This window comes from Carassius auratus, unplaced genomic scaffold (assembly GCF_003368295.1).
Source record: "Carassius auratus strain Wakin unplaced genomic scaffold, ASM336829v1 scaf_tig00214282, whole genome shotgun sequence".
Classification (NCBI taxonomy): domain Eukaryota; kingdom Metazoa; phylum Chordata; class Actinopteri; order Cypriniformes; family Cyprinidae; genus Carassius; species Carassius auratus.
Genome location: NW_020527593.1, coordinates 1,334,678 through 1,348,392, shown reverse-complemented (window position 1 = coordinate 1,348,392; position 13,715 = coordinate 1,334,678). Strand labels below are relative to the sequence as shown.

The 13,715-nt window shown below is 38.6% G+C and overlaps 1 protein-coding gene across 1 annotated transcript in view; it reads right to left on the bottom strand.

The window, feature by feature from the left end:
* Positions 1–3,667: 3,667 nt before the first annotated feature.
* The window catches only part of LOC113091751 (PHD finger protein 14-like), an 84,218-nt gene continuing 74,170 nt past the window's right edge, over positions 3,668–13,715 (bottom strand). Inside the window, exon 18 of the mRNA XM_026257380.1 lies at positions 3,668–3,974. Coding sequence (XP_026113165.1) covers positions 3,903–3,974 — 72 coding nt within the window. The 3' untranslated portion in view covers positions 3,668–3,902. The remainder of the gene's footprint in view (positions 3,975–13,715) is intronic.

Below are 13,715 nucleotides of genomic sequence, written 5' to 3'. Positions count from 1 at the left end.
ACCAAAGAAAAAACATCATTAAGGGACCAGTGGATGAAGTTTATTTTTACAGAGCATCAACAGAGTTGTGCAAGTGTTTGTGTTTGTTCCCTGCATTTCGAAGATTTGTTTGACGCCCAGTTTGACGACGGATTTGCGTATCGTTTATTTCTTAAGGATGATGCAATCGCAACGAAAAAGGGTCATGATCGTGTGTTGGAACCGCAGGCGGTGAGTAAAACTGCTTCAAATATCTCTGCCTCCTTGCTAGTGCGTCCCCTCCCATGTCGAGACCCGGGTTCGAGCCCCGCTCGGAGCGAGTCGTTGCTGCTGCTGCTTTCGTTCAGTTTCAGCCTCTGGATCTGATTATGGATCATAAATAAACGGCTGAATCTGACTGTTAGCCATGGTTTGTTTTGGATGATGGTTTTTCCCTCACGGTAATGTCACAGCTTCCAAATGCTCTCAAAGCAAAAGCCTATTCGGGCTCGTGATTCTTTAGCTCCGCCCACACGTCACGCCTCCAGGCGCTCGTGTTTTTCCGGGAAAAATCGGTACAGACTATCTTTCTCTTATGAATATAATAAAACTAAAGACTTTTTGGAGTTATGAAGGAAGCAGTACTACTCTATAGGTACTCAAGATTAACAGGATATTGAGTGAAAACAAGCATTTCACCCCCCCCTTTAACTGATGTTATCAAGTACACTGCTGTTTGCAGAATTACCAGATTTGCGCCGAGTCGAATGCGCAAAGTCTGAACTACTAAGGATGCAAGACCAAAATCAGCGTACTTTGTATTGAGAAATTAGTGCAGATCTACGTCACCAGACCATTTCACCTAATCTTCCCGGAACTTTAGACTGTGGTGGAAAACACAGAAAGCAATAGGTCTAGGGGGGGAAATAGTCACAGGGAAAAAAAATTCCTGGTACAATTGTTCCAGGTAATTTCATTGTAAACGCGGCACTAGACAGTAAAATTTTTGCAAGCAGAACTTAAAGGTGCACTGCGTAATTTTTAGCGGCATCTAGCAGTGAGGTTGCGAATTGCAACCGACTGCTCAGTCCCCCGCTCACCTCTCCTTTTACAGAAGCTACGGTGGCTGACTCTGGTAAAGACAAATGGTGTACTCGTTCATCATTGTGTCAGTGTTTTATTAGCAAAAACAACAAAGTGATGAAATGCACTCTGTAGATCAGTTTGTCCCATGTAAGGGGACCCGTGGTGTATGTAGATAAAAATAGCTCAATCTAAGGTAATAAAACATAACGGTTCATTAAGAAAGGCCTTTATACACCTCTGAAAACAAAGTTATACATATTATATTGCATTTGTGTAAATAGATCTTTGTAAATATTACACATTGCACCTTTAACGATTTCATTTTAATATATATATATATATATATATATATATATATATATATATATATATATATATATATATATATATATATATATATATATATAAAAAAAAAATTATTATTTTTATCAGTGAAATCGCAGAGTTATAAGTCCTGCACTTGCCAAGCAGCTAATATTGAAATGATTGGAAACATCTGGCTTGATTTTAGACCTCCTTGGTTCAGGCTATCATGATGGCAACACTTTTTCAGCTTGCATTCATATTAACTTTTCATAACCTATCTCATCATATGCTCTTACAGATGGTAGTTTTTGAGCTTTCACGGCTAAAGCATATGCTAGCTGAGCAAAGCGCTGAACATGAAGTCACTATGACAGTCCTCTTTATTATTCAGAGGTTGTAATCAGATTGTGGATCGGACCATGGGGGTCTTGAACAAGAAGGCCATTCTGACGTAAGCGCACCCACTGCCGTTATTACAACCCTAATGACACACTCCGCATGCTGCATGCTGAGCGCTCAACTTCAGGGGGTCTGTCATGAACGGTTGCAGTGAAGTGTCATCAATGTGCATCAATCACCAGTGCAACACAAAATCCTTTAACATCACAAAAAAGAAAAAAGAAACCAAGCCCTTCAGATAATGTCTTTCATGGTTCAGTGGCCTTACAGGGGTCCCTCCTGCATGGCCCTGAAATGGGCAAATTAATCGTTACTTTGGAACAAATTGGAATTACACCCCTCGATGCATTAATGTCAGAATGCAAGCCAGATTCCCTGACAGGGTGAGAAGCTTTGTGAGGCAGTGAGATGCTAGGATAAAACTGCATTTATCTTCTTCTCTTGCTCCTGTGGTGTGAGAGAATGGTTAAATGACTTGTGCACAGTGAGTAACAGACACGACAGAGTTGGAAAAAGACATGTTGGTTTGCCCACTGGCAAGCATCACTAAGCCCTTGAGAAAAAGCTTTGAACTCATCTATCATTGAGTGATGAAAGTAATGCTTCCATTATCAAATCATTACACTCCGTGATATTTTATAAGATCTGAGAAACATCTTCATCACTTTCTAAGATTGTGGTACGCTTTGAAGTCCCATTACCAATTTAATGTACTACTTTTTTTTTTTTTTTTTTTTTTTTTGCGAACCAATAGAATAAACTTCTATCGAACATAAAATTAATATTACATTTAAAGTAGCCATATTTAAACACATTCGCTTGCCCCTTAAAATGAAGATTGTGGCCTGTCCAAGGAATTCAAATCATGTAGTACCATAATTCTGATATTAGCTATTAAATTGATATCCAGTTCACTGTAGTGAATGATATTTAGCGATGTCCAATAATGATATCCATTATAAAACTGAGGCATAAAATAGTCATTTCATTCATAGACATAATCTTACTGAATAATATTATATATAAGATTATTATTATTTTTTTATTTTTTTTTGCAAAACAACTTTTTTATATAAATATGTTTATTCTCAACATTTAATTTGAACTTTTTCTTGAAACAATTTTTTTTTCTTGTAATTTAATGTTCATCCAAAGTGATTTTTTCTATACCCTATTTGTGAAAAGTGCTATTCAGTCCCTGAGAATGGCTCTTTATTGAGATCTTGAGTGCCCTTTGTCTTGACTGATATCTGAATAGTTATGGTACTGTTGCGTTTAGCATCAATAACAGAAATAATAATAATAAATTCACAAGTATTGTTTATTACGAAGGTCACATTTTTTTAAGTACCTAAAAACAGACTTGTCTTGAACTCAAGCACTGAGGCAGAATAATTGTACCACTATTTTTACACTAAAATAGTGTTAAAAACTGAGGATAGCCCCAAACATGAGCGCGGACAACAACACTGTAAATGATAAAATATGTTCTTGAATATACCGCATTTATAAAAATGAGATTTGTAAAAAAATAATAAAATAGACTTTGCTCGTATATCAGGAAATAATGATTCATATAACACAAGCCACTGTCGGTTTTACTGCAAGTTCATATGTGTATAATGCATTAGTGTTTAAAAATATGAAACAAAAACAAAAGCAATTATTATAAAGCTGATAGACAAAGAGGATTTTGGCGGGACAGGACAAATGTGCAGTCTCTGTATGTGTATAAAAAAATATAATCAGAAACACTGCGTGAAGAATACAATTATTATATTCACATCCATGATTCATGGGAAATGTAAATTAGTGTATGAAAAATTACATTTAAAAACAGGCTCATATTCAGATCATGATCAGCTGCATTTTTTTGATCAGTCTGTACAATTCCCTACATATTTGAAAAAAAAAAAAATATATATATATATGTAGAGACACAGCATTGACTTTTTTCAAGCTGGTAGTTGTGGTCATTTAATAATTTTTCTGGTTCACTAAGGAGGAAAATTTCAGTCTGGTGAAGCAGTGGCAGTTCACGTCTGTTGATTTAATTTTTGAATGCTATTTTGCATCCCGCTATTCAGCAGGAAATGAGGTAATGGCTGTGTAGACAAGACAATTACTTCACGTGAGGTAATATTGAGAGTTTTTCAGTCTGGGATCTCCCGCTCAGTCCCTTCCTCTTTCAAAGACTCATCCTCAACCTCTTGTGGTTCTTCCTCCTGCAAGATACAAAATTATTCTATTAAGGGAAAAGAACATTTTATGTAAAAAAAAAAAATTAATAATAATAATAATAAAAAAAAACTTCTTAAGAAGTTCATAAATGATTCAGCTTGAATAGTCAGATATTTGACTAATAATCCAAAATAAACTGAAATAAAATCTAGGGTATCAGCAGTATCATTAGATGAAAAAGTGGGATCAAGCCATCCCTGATAATAATGTTCTTTTAGTTTGAATTACGCAAACAACAAAGTAAGTGTCTACACCTTAAGTCATGTCTTGTTTTAACTGATTTTTTTTTTTTTTTTTTTGTGAAAAAAAAGAAGAAACCTTGCTAGGCTATTGCATACATTTGCTTTATCTAATTTGGATGTGTGTGTGTGTTTGTGTATAACATAGAAAATCACTATGAAGCAAGGTTGTAAACTATTTTGACATGTTACGCTTAACTCTGAATAATGGTAATTTCAATGCCTCTACAACAAAGAGTAAACGTCACGCCAGAGTCACTTACACAAACTGCAAATTTAGAGAAGACGACAAACAGGAAATGACGGCCATCTCAGCTTTTAAGTGAGTCTGACAGTTGCAATTATCCCCTCCTCCAAAGGTTAATAAACACATCTACGCACAGCCATGTGTGATGGCAGAGCCCCGACCACACACTACACTCAAAACAGCTGAGAAGCACATGATGATTCATGGCTTTAATTACAGAAAGCATCAAGAGTACAAAACAATGACGACATCTCATTAAAAACATCTATTGTTTCTTAAAGCTCTTAATACATTTATAGGAACAAATCTTATTATAATAGTAATAGTTATCTTGTAATTGCATAGTAATAACTTTATAATGAAAGGTTCTCAATATATAGAAAATTACTTTAGGGCTGTATAATTTTTCAGACAACTTTAAAAGTACCTATATTGTCCTCCAAAGCTCTTAAAGTGTTAGTTCACCCAAAAATGAAAATAAGGCTGAAATAGATGGACTGAATCAATTCAACACCCACTGACTGAAATGATAGAGCTTGAAAAAATCAAAGAACATTTTTAATATAACTCTGACTGTATTCGTCAAAAAAAAAAAAAAAAAAAAAAAAAAAAAAGTTGTATACACCTTGGATGCCTCGGGGGTGAGTAAAACAGACTATTTTTCATTTTTGGGTGAACTAACCCTTTAATAAATTTATAGAAGCAAATGCAAGACTATCATAACAACATAGCAATTACATGATAATAACCTATTCATTAAATAGTACCGTATTTTTCGAACTATAAGTCGCACCTAAGTCACATCAGTCCAAAAATACGTCATGATGAGAAAAAAAAAAAAAAACATATATAAGTCGCACTGGACTATAAGTCGCATTTATTTAGAACCAAGAACCAAGAGAAAACATTACCATCTCCAGCCACGAGAGGGTGCTCTATGATTTCAGTGTAGACTACAGGAGCACTGAGCAGCAGTATAGAGTATAGAGCGCCCTCTCGTGGCTGGAGACGATAATGTTTTCTCTTGGTTCATTTCTCTCGGTTCATGTCAAATTAATTTTGATGAATAAGTCACACCTGACTATAAGTCGCAGGACCAGCCAAACTATGAAAAAAAAGTGTGACTTATAGTCCGGAAAATACGGTAATAGCTTTGTAATGAAGTTTGTGCACAATATAAGGAAAACTACTTCAGGCCAGCTTAATTTACAGACATACAAACATCAGTTTTGTGATGCATGTCCAATATGTGGCTTCAAGAGCAGTTAATCTAAGCAGACAGCTTTGCTTTATTCAGCAATGTCGCTCTCATATGGGTCTTGTCTCTGTCTATGGATGACTTTTGATATGCAGCCAGGCCTCTATGAAAAATTAGTAACTTTTTCCTGAACTCTGGGCACTCTGCCATTGCCGGCCCGTGTGATGATATAAATCTCATGGTGGGACGACACCTCCTGAACCTTGCTGCCGGATCAGCCGGTGCCATCCACCAAATCTCTCTGACAAGCCTGCCAATTTTCCAATTACTTCTGGTGCCATACATTATCATCAGAACAGTCAGCACTTAAAAGGGGTACAAGAGGGGAGGGCGGTCCGGTGCATGCTAAAAATCTCATGGAGTGCCTCGATTGAGCTTCTCCACACTCCCACGGACACACATGGACTCAAACGCTTACTCGTTGAGCCACATGTCATGGCCCATTTGTGATTTAGTGTTTGTCCTGGGGCAGGGTGAAATCAGGGCTCTTGGATACTTCTTGGTTGCTTGTTCTTGAGACACCAGCTACACAGGGAGCTCACCAGTAAACAAACAAACAAACAAACAAATAAAAAAAACTACCATTTATAAGTTTGAGGTTGATGAGACTTTTTGTTTTTAAAATAAATATCTTATGCTCAGCAAGGATGCATTTATTTGATCAGAAATACACTTAAATCCGTAATATTTATAACTTAAAATAACTGTTTTCTATTTTAAAATGAATCTTCTGCATCATTACTACAGTCTGAAGTGTCACATGATCCATCAGAAATCATTCTAATATTCTGATATTTAGTTTATACACCATCTAATGGTTTTTAATTTCCCTTACTGATTTCATTCCACGGAGAACTGTATTCATTAATTTTTATTAGCATCTTACCCCAAACATTTGAACAATATATAATATATATATATTGCTCAAATGTATATATGTGTGTGTGTGTATATATATATATATACAGTATATATATAAATATATATATATATATATATATAAATATATATATATATATATATATATATATATATATATATATATATATATATATATATATATATATATATATATATATATATATTTCAGCTATTTATATAATGTACATCATTACTGCAATAATAAATAATAGTCAAGAGTTACGAACTTAAGCAATGTTTTTCAGTTGCACTGAAATTGCACTGATTTCAATGTTATTGCGACCAGCGCATTCAACTTGAGAACATTTACACTGACAACAGCTCTCAATTTTGAGTATATTTTATGTCATATGTAGCCAGGTCTGTAAGAGTTTTAAGATCAAATGCAAACTGAGACATAGGCAGTATATAATACTGAAAAAAGGGGGGAACATTGTCAGTATTAGGTGGTTCTTCCTGTTCTGATTTAAAGTATATGGAAAGTTTGAGAAGCACAGCAATATGACATAAAAGAACAGAACTCACACATATCGTCCATGCCCAACCAGATGAAACACTTTTGCTGAAAACTGCAATATGTAAAAAATAAAAATAATAAATAAATATGACGTTCTTCACTCTATAAAGCTTCGATTTCAAATCTTCTTCTTTTAAAACAGGACAATCATTTTGCTGACAGTGTGGCATTTTCTTTGCGAGGCAGGGACATGCTGGAGATGCTGGCCCACTGTGGGCCGATCACACTGACAGGCTGCAGCTTTGTGGGATATCTCCATCACTCTCCTCCAGGGAAAGCTAGAGCCTTCATTCTGCCATTCACTCTCCATGCAGCAGCCAGTCCTCTGGCCACTGCTTTTACATGTATAATGAAATGTCACATTCTTCATTTTAGATTATAAAATTAAAAAAGCTCATGTGAAATAGTGAGTGAGCTAGAGGCATAAGGGAGAGTCAAAGCATGCAAAGACGGAAGAAAAGCAAGAGCGCAGTCTGGACCCTAGGTGGCAATAAAGGCCTGTGGTGTGTTAGTCGGAAACCCCTGCTGCCTTACAGCGCCACAATCAAAGCCCATTCTTTTTTTTCTTTCCACCACCCACACTACATGCAGAAAACTTCATAAAGTGGGATTAAAATAAAGCTGTGCTGAAAAAAAAAATAATAAAAAAAAATACATAAAAAGAATTAAAATCATACAACGCTGCTTTTACTTTAATAAGCTTTAGCATCCTTTATCAAGCTGGCACAGTCCTCAAAGAATTAGCGGGCTAATTAGTATGACTTAGTCCTTTATCATGTTTTCTGCTTTCTTTGTATTTATTTGTGCATGTATATATGGCTTTAACGAGTTGTTAAGGAAAGAAACAGCTTTCCGGCCTCCCCCCGTTTGATGGGTGCCGGCGTGCATCTACAATCCCGCATGCTCTGTGGAAGACAAATTGATGTCCCACAACGAAGATGAAAACACGCAGCATGTAAGAAAGCAGGAGAGACATCTAGAGAAAATGAAACGCTGTGGCTCAAACCAATGGGTGTCTTCAGGCAGACGCAAGAGAGAGAGAGATAGCAAGAGTGCTATCAGGCCACAGGATTCCTCATTACCCCTTCATAGAGATGGTGGAAAAATATTTACCAGTCAATGTAATTTGAAAAAGCTGTACTCAGCCAGGGAGACTGGAATTTCAAGTTACTTTTTTTTATTTTTTACAAGCCATTTATTGGCATTTTCTGAAATAATCAGACTATTTCACCTACAGGACATTTTAAAGCGGTTGATACAGATTATCTCATTGATTATATAATTAAACTGTTTGAGTGCCTCAAATAAAACAACTTAATATTTTGTTTGATCAACTTTTGTATTGTTATTAGATCAACAAAACAGCATCCATACAATGTAATATTTTTAAAAGGTTTAATGGCACTAACCTTTTAAAAAGAAAGAAAGAATAAGGAATGATTATTTAACTCTCAAAAGCATATGTATCCACCTGGTACCATATAAACACACTTTGTTTCTAGGCAAACTAAGAGAAGTCCCTAAATCAGCCAATTAGATTACAGCTTTATGACCAAAATTAATATACAGCTCTTGAATGTTTCTTGTACACCAAATCAGCATTTAAATCCTGAAGGATCATGTGATAGAGTAATACCTTCTGAAAATCCATTTTATACATGTATATCTTACATTTACAATTGTAATATTATTTTACAGTATTACTGTTTTACTGTATTTTGCCTCAGATAAATGCAGTTTCAGAAGATTCTGTTTATGTGTCTGTTTTCATAAAAATCTTCTATGTCTGGGTTTATACAACACAATCTAACTTTGCTACAGCATGGATCAACCTGCTGGTTCATCTGGACGGAGGAGGACTGGCCCTCTGACTGAGCCTGGTTTCTCCCAAGGTTTTTTTCTCCATTTTTTATCCAAAGCGATTTACAAATGAGAACATACAGCATACTGTACAAGTGCCATGACAAAGCCTCAGTTAGTCTTGTGCAGAACGCATAGCTAGGGATTTTTTATTTTCTTTTTTTTAAATATGAAATACAAGAAAAGTCCTAATAGTTGGTTAAGCACAGACGAAAAAGATGAGTCTTTAGATGTTTCTTGAAAATGAGTAAAGACTCATTGAGATTGGGAGGTCATTCCACAAACTGGGCACAGTCCAGGAAAAGGTCAGTGATTGAGTGTTTACTATTGTCCCTTTGAACTGAAACACTATTTTCCTATTTTGATACTGTGAAGCTGCTTTGACACAATCTGTATTGTTAAAAGCGCTTGTGGCGAGTGGGGCGGGGCCGAGAGGCGTGGGAACGAGGAGTGAGGCCAGGTGTAGTGATTGGAGATGAGCTACACCTGAGCCCCACCGCTAGTATCGAGTCCCACGTAGGAGATGGAAGGATATAAAACTGGAGCGACGACCGTGAAGGACGAGAGAGGACCAGGCCTGGGACATTATTTTATGTTTTGGCTTTTATTTGTGCGCACCAGTCGTCCGTGAGGGGCTGGTGCGCTGTTTTGTATTTATTTATGAATTATTAAAATGCTTTTTGATTGTGCGCCGGTTCCCGCCTCCTTCTTCCCGATGAATATGGAGATTTGTTTATTACAGTGGTGCCGAAACCCGGGAGAAGGAGGGACGCGCTGCTGAAGATCCCTCGCCGCTGTGGTGAATCCGCGGTGCCCTCGAGCAGGCGAGGTATGTGCCGCCATGGACGCTCGAGGCGGTGGGCTGGAGCGAGTTGCCGGGGACGGGCGAGCTCGCTGCCGACCGCCCACGACAAGGAGGGGCGGCTGCCGTCCGTGAGGGAGCGGAGGAGTCGGCGCCGTTCGCCAGGGGGCCGGAGCCTGCCGCCTCCGTGACGGAATCCGGAGGGGCAGGGAACGGGGGACTCCTGCCGCTGCCCAAAATCGGAGGAGCCGTCGCCGTCCACCGGGCGGCGGAGGAGTGTCGTGCCGTCCGCCGAGGGCCGTCCAGTGCCACCGCCAGGCACCGCGGAGGAGATCACCCAGCCGGTGGAGGGCCGAGCAGCAGTGCGTCTGGGAACCGGATTTGTTTTTTTTTTTTTTTTTTTTTTCCTCTCTCCCCTCTCTCGTCCCTGTCGCTCCTCCTTCCATCTCCTTTTCTCTCGCCTCGTCTGTCCTACCCCCAGGTTCCCGCAGGTCCCCGTGAGCGGTCTCCCCCGGAGGGAAGGGGGGGGGGGAGTAGAGCGCAGTCTCGGGAGTACCCCCCGGCCTGCGAGGGGCGATGGGGTATGTGGCGAGTGGGGCGGGGCCGAGAGGCGTGGGAACGAGGAGTGAGGCCAGGTGTAGTGATTGGAGATGAGCTACACCTGAGCCCCACCGCTAGTATCGAGTCCCACGTAGGAGATGGAAGGATATAAAACTGGAGCGACGACCGTGAAGGACGAGAGAGGACCAGGCCTGGGACATTATTTTATGTTTTGGCTTTTATTTGTGCGCACCAGTCGTCCGTGAGGGGCTGGTGCGCCGTTTTGTATTTATTTATGAATTATTAAAATGCTTTTGATTGTGCGCCGGTTCCCGCCTCCTTCTTCCCGATGAATATGGAGATTTGTTTATTACAGCGCTATATAAATAAAGGAGACTTGACAACTAGTTGATACGAGTAAACAAATCTACATGAGTAAACAAAATGAGTGTGATGGTGGTCTAAGAGCACATACTCAAGGTGTGTGTTTCAGTGTAGTAGACATGACACAATTGCAGTCAGTCATAAACACTTGCTTCATTAGGCAGCTGAAGCTGTGCGTTATGCGCTACATTGAGCCACCTCTGGCCCTATCGCCGTTTTCTCTCACACACCCACTCCCAGCAAAACCCAATCACCAGAAAGCACAATTAAATTTCATGACTATGCATATTTGCGCTTCCCATTTTCATTTATTACAAAGGGCATTCATTAATCTACCTTTTTTCCTAGAGAATGGATTTTCATTTTAGTGAGGTGTGACAGATACTGAGGTGAACTTACCAAGAGATGGCAAATTAAATCAGCAGTAAAATGCTCAAGCCAGATATTTTGTTCTCTTTTTTTCCCTTTTCTTTTTTTTTGTTTTTTTTTGTTTGCATCTGATAAGAGCCAATGCTGCGAGGAGGAGGTGTGGTATACGGAAAAGAGGAGCTACTTTCTCTCCATTTCCAATTTCAGGTGAAATAGTAAATCACAAATAAATGTAAGTGCTCAAATTCTGCAAGAAAATTGGTGACATGGCTACATGCATGGATGGAGGCTTCCAGCAAATGAATGGATAGCGAACTAAAAGCTAAACAACATCCATCATAAAAGCAGAAGCAATAAATAGCACGCTAATAAAGTAGCAACTAAAACATGCACTCGCAAGTGAAAATAGATAAGATGCATCTGCACCTGCACAGTGGCTTGTGTGAATCAACTGACAAAGTCCATGCTGGTAAAAAGAAGGTCTTAAAAAAAAAAAACCACAATCATCTACTTAAATAAATAAGATAAACAATAAAAGCATATGTATGTGTGTGTGTGTGTGTGTGTATACACGCATATATACACACACATCCACTGGCCACTTTATTAGATATATCTTGCTAGTATCGGGTTGGACCCACTTTTGCCTTCAGAACTGCCTTAATTCTTCGTGGCAAAGATTCAAATAAGGTGTTGGAAACATTTGTGCACACAACTGCCGCTCATTGGATATATATATTTTTTATTTTTCGGATCATTCTCTGTAATTCCTAGAGATGTTTGTGTGTGAAAATCCCAGGAGATCAGCAGTTTTTGAAATACTCAGACCAGCCCGTCTGGCACTAACAACCATTCCATGTTCAAGGTCACTTAAACCCCCTTTCTTCCCCACTCTGATGCTCGGTTTGAACTTCAGCAAGTCGTCTTCACCACATCTAAATGCCTAAATGCATTGAGTTGCTGCCATGTGATTGGCTGATTAGTAAATTGTATTACCAAGAAATTGAACAGGTGTACCTAATGAAGTGTCTGGTAAGTGTAATATATATATATATATATATATATATATATATATATATATATATATATATTAGGGGTGTAACGGTTCACAAAATTCACGGTTCGGTTCGATACGATACACTGATGTCACGGTTCGGTTCGGTACGTTTTAGATACGGCAAAATGTAAAAACATCTCAATTTTTCAGAATTCCGCAAGAGCACCGCGGGTCATGTGACAAGAACTAACCAATCAGCTTCATCCTTTCCCTTAACAACGTTGAAAGCTCAGCCAAGATGAAGGAACAGCTGATCATAGTTGTATATGGATTGTAATTTTGAAATAAATTTAGTAGCAGAGCTACTGCAAGCGATATTTAGAGCTGCAAATCCATTTATCCTTTGCTGAAATTTCCGCGTCTCATGGAGAGAGCACGTCATTGTTGCTTAGCAAAGGCAGACGCCTTAGGGGCGCTTCTGCCCGAGCGCTTTGGAAAGGAGGAGAAAGACGCGCCTAGCATTTTCCATGCGTTTTTAAGCACGATATGTGAATGGCCCCTAAGCCGCTCGCTCACTAAGTATGCGATGAAGGCTCGTTGCAAAATGTCTAATGCATTTAACAGACCAGAAATAGAAGATCCTCCAATAACCAACAGGTCTGGTATTTTGAGTGCACTTTGGATTCCCTGTAAGCTATAATGGTGATGACAGAATGAATGGTAAATAGCAAGGTCTCATATCCGTGGCTATAACGTAAATCAAGCCTACCGATCGCCGCGGTGATGTCTTTTGCCCTGTTTGAATCAGTTGGAAATGTCGGTCTAAATGCTGCTGGGATAATATGTTGCTTGTATGTTTCTCCTTTTTTTTCGTCTTTTCCCAGATACTGACACAATAAGGTGATGTCTGCGTAAATGAGTTGACATGTTTCAAGTGTTCCCGCTGGTGTTTCTTTTCTTTTTTTTGTATTCCCGCTGGTGTACACTATTGTCATGTAGCAGATGCGACATACCGTTGTTTTATCCACCACTCTCTTGCCATCACCATTATAGCTTAAAGGGAATCCAAAGTGCACCCAAACACCAGATCTGTTGGTTATTGGAGGATCTTCTATTTCTGGTCTGTTTAACGCATTGGCCATTTTGCAACGAGCCTTCAGCGTGTACTGAGTGAGCGAGCACCTGACTGAGTAGCCTAACATAAACATATAAGTTGGTGTTTTTTTTCTTCTTCGGGGGTGTCAGGGGCGTTGCCTGTTACGTCGTTTGGGTTATCGGGCTACCTTGTTGAACACATATCATTATATTTCTCTCTTTTTTTTTTTTTCAAATATAATTAATTAGTCCAATGAACGGTTCAATACGAATACGCGTATTGTTACACCCCTAATATATATATATATATATATATATACACACACACATAATATACATGAAATGTGTGCAATGATTACAAAGGTAAGAAATAATATGAAAGTAAGTTGTAATTGATAACAGCTTTTTTTTAGGAACTTAAGACCTTAAGACTGACTGTGTGTGTGTCCTTTTTGTTAAGAACAGTATGCAGTCAGCTGATCCCCATTAATGTGAT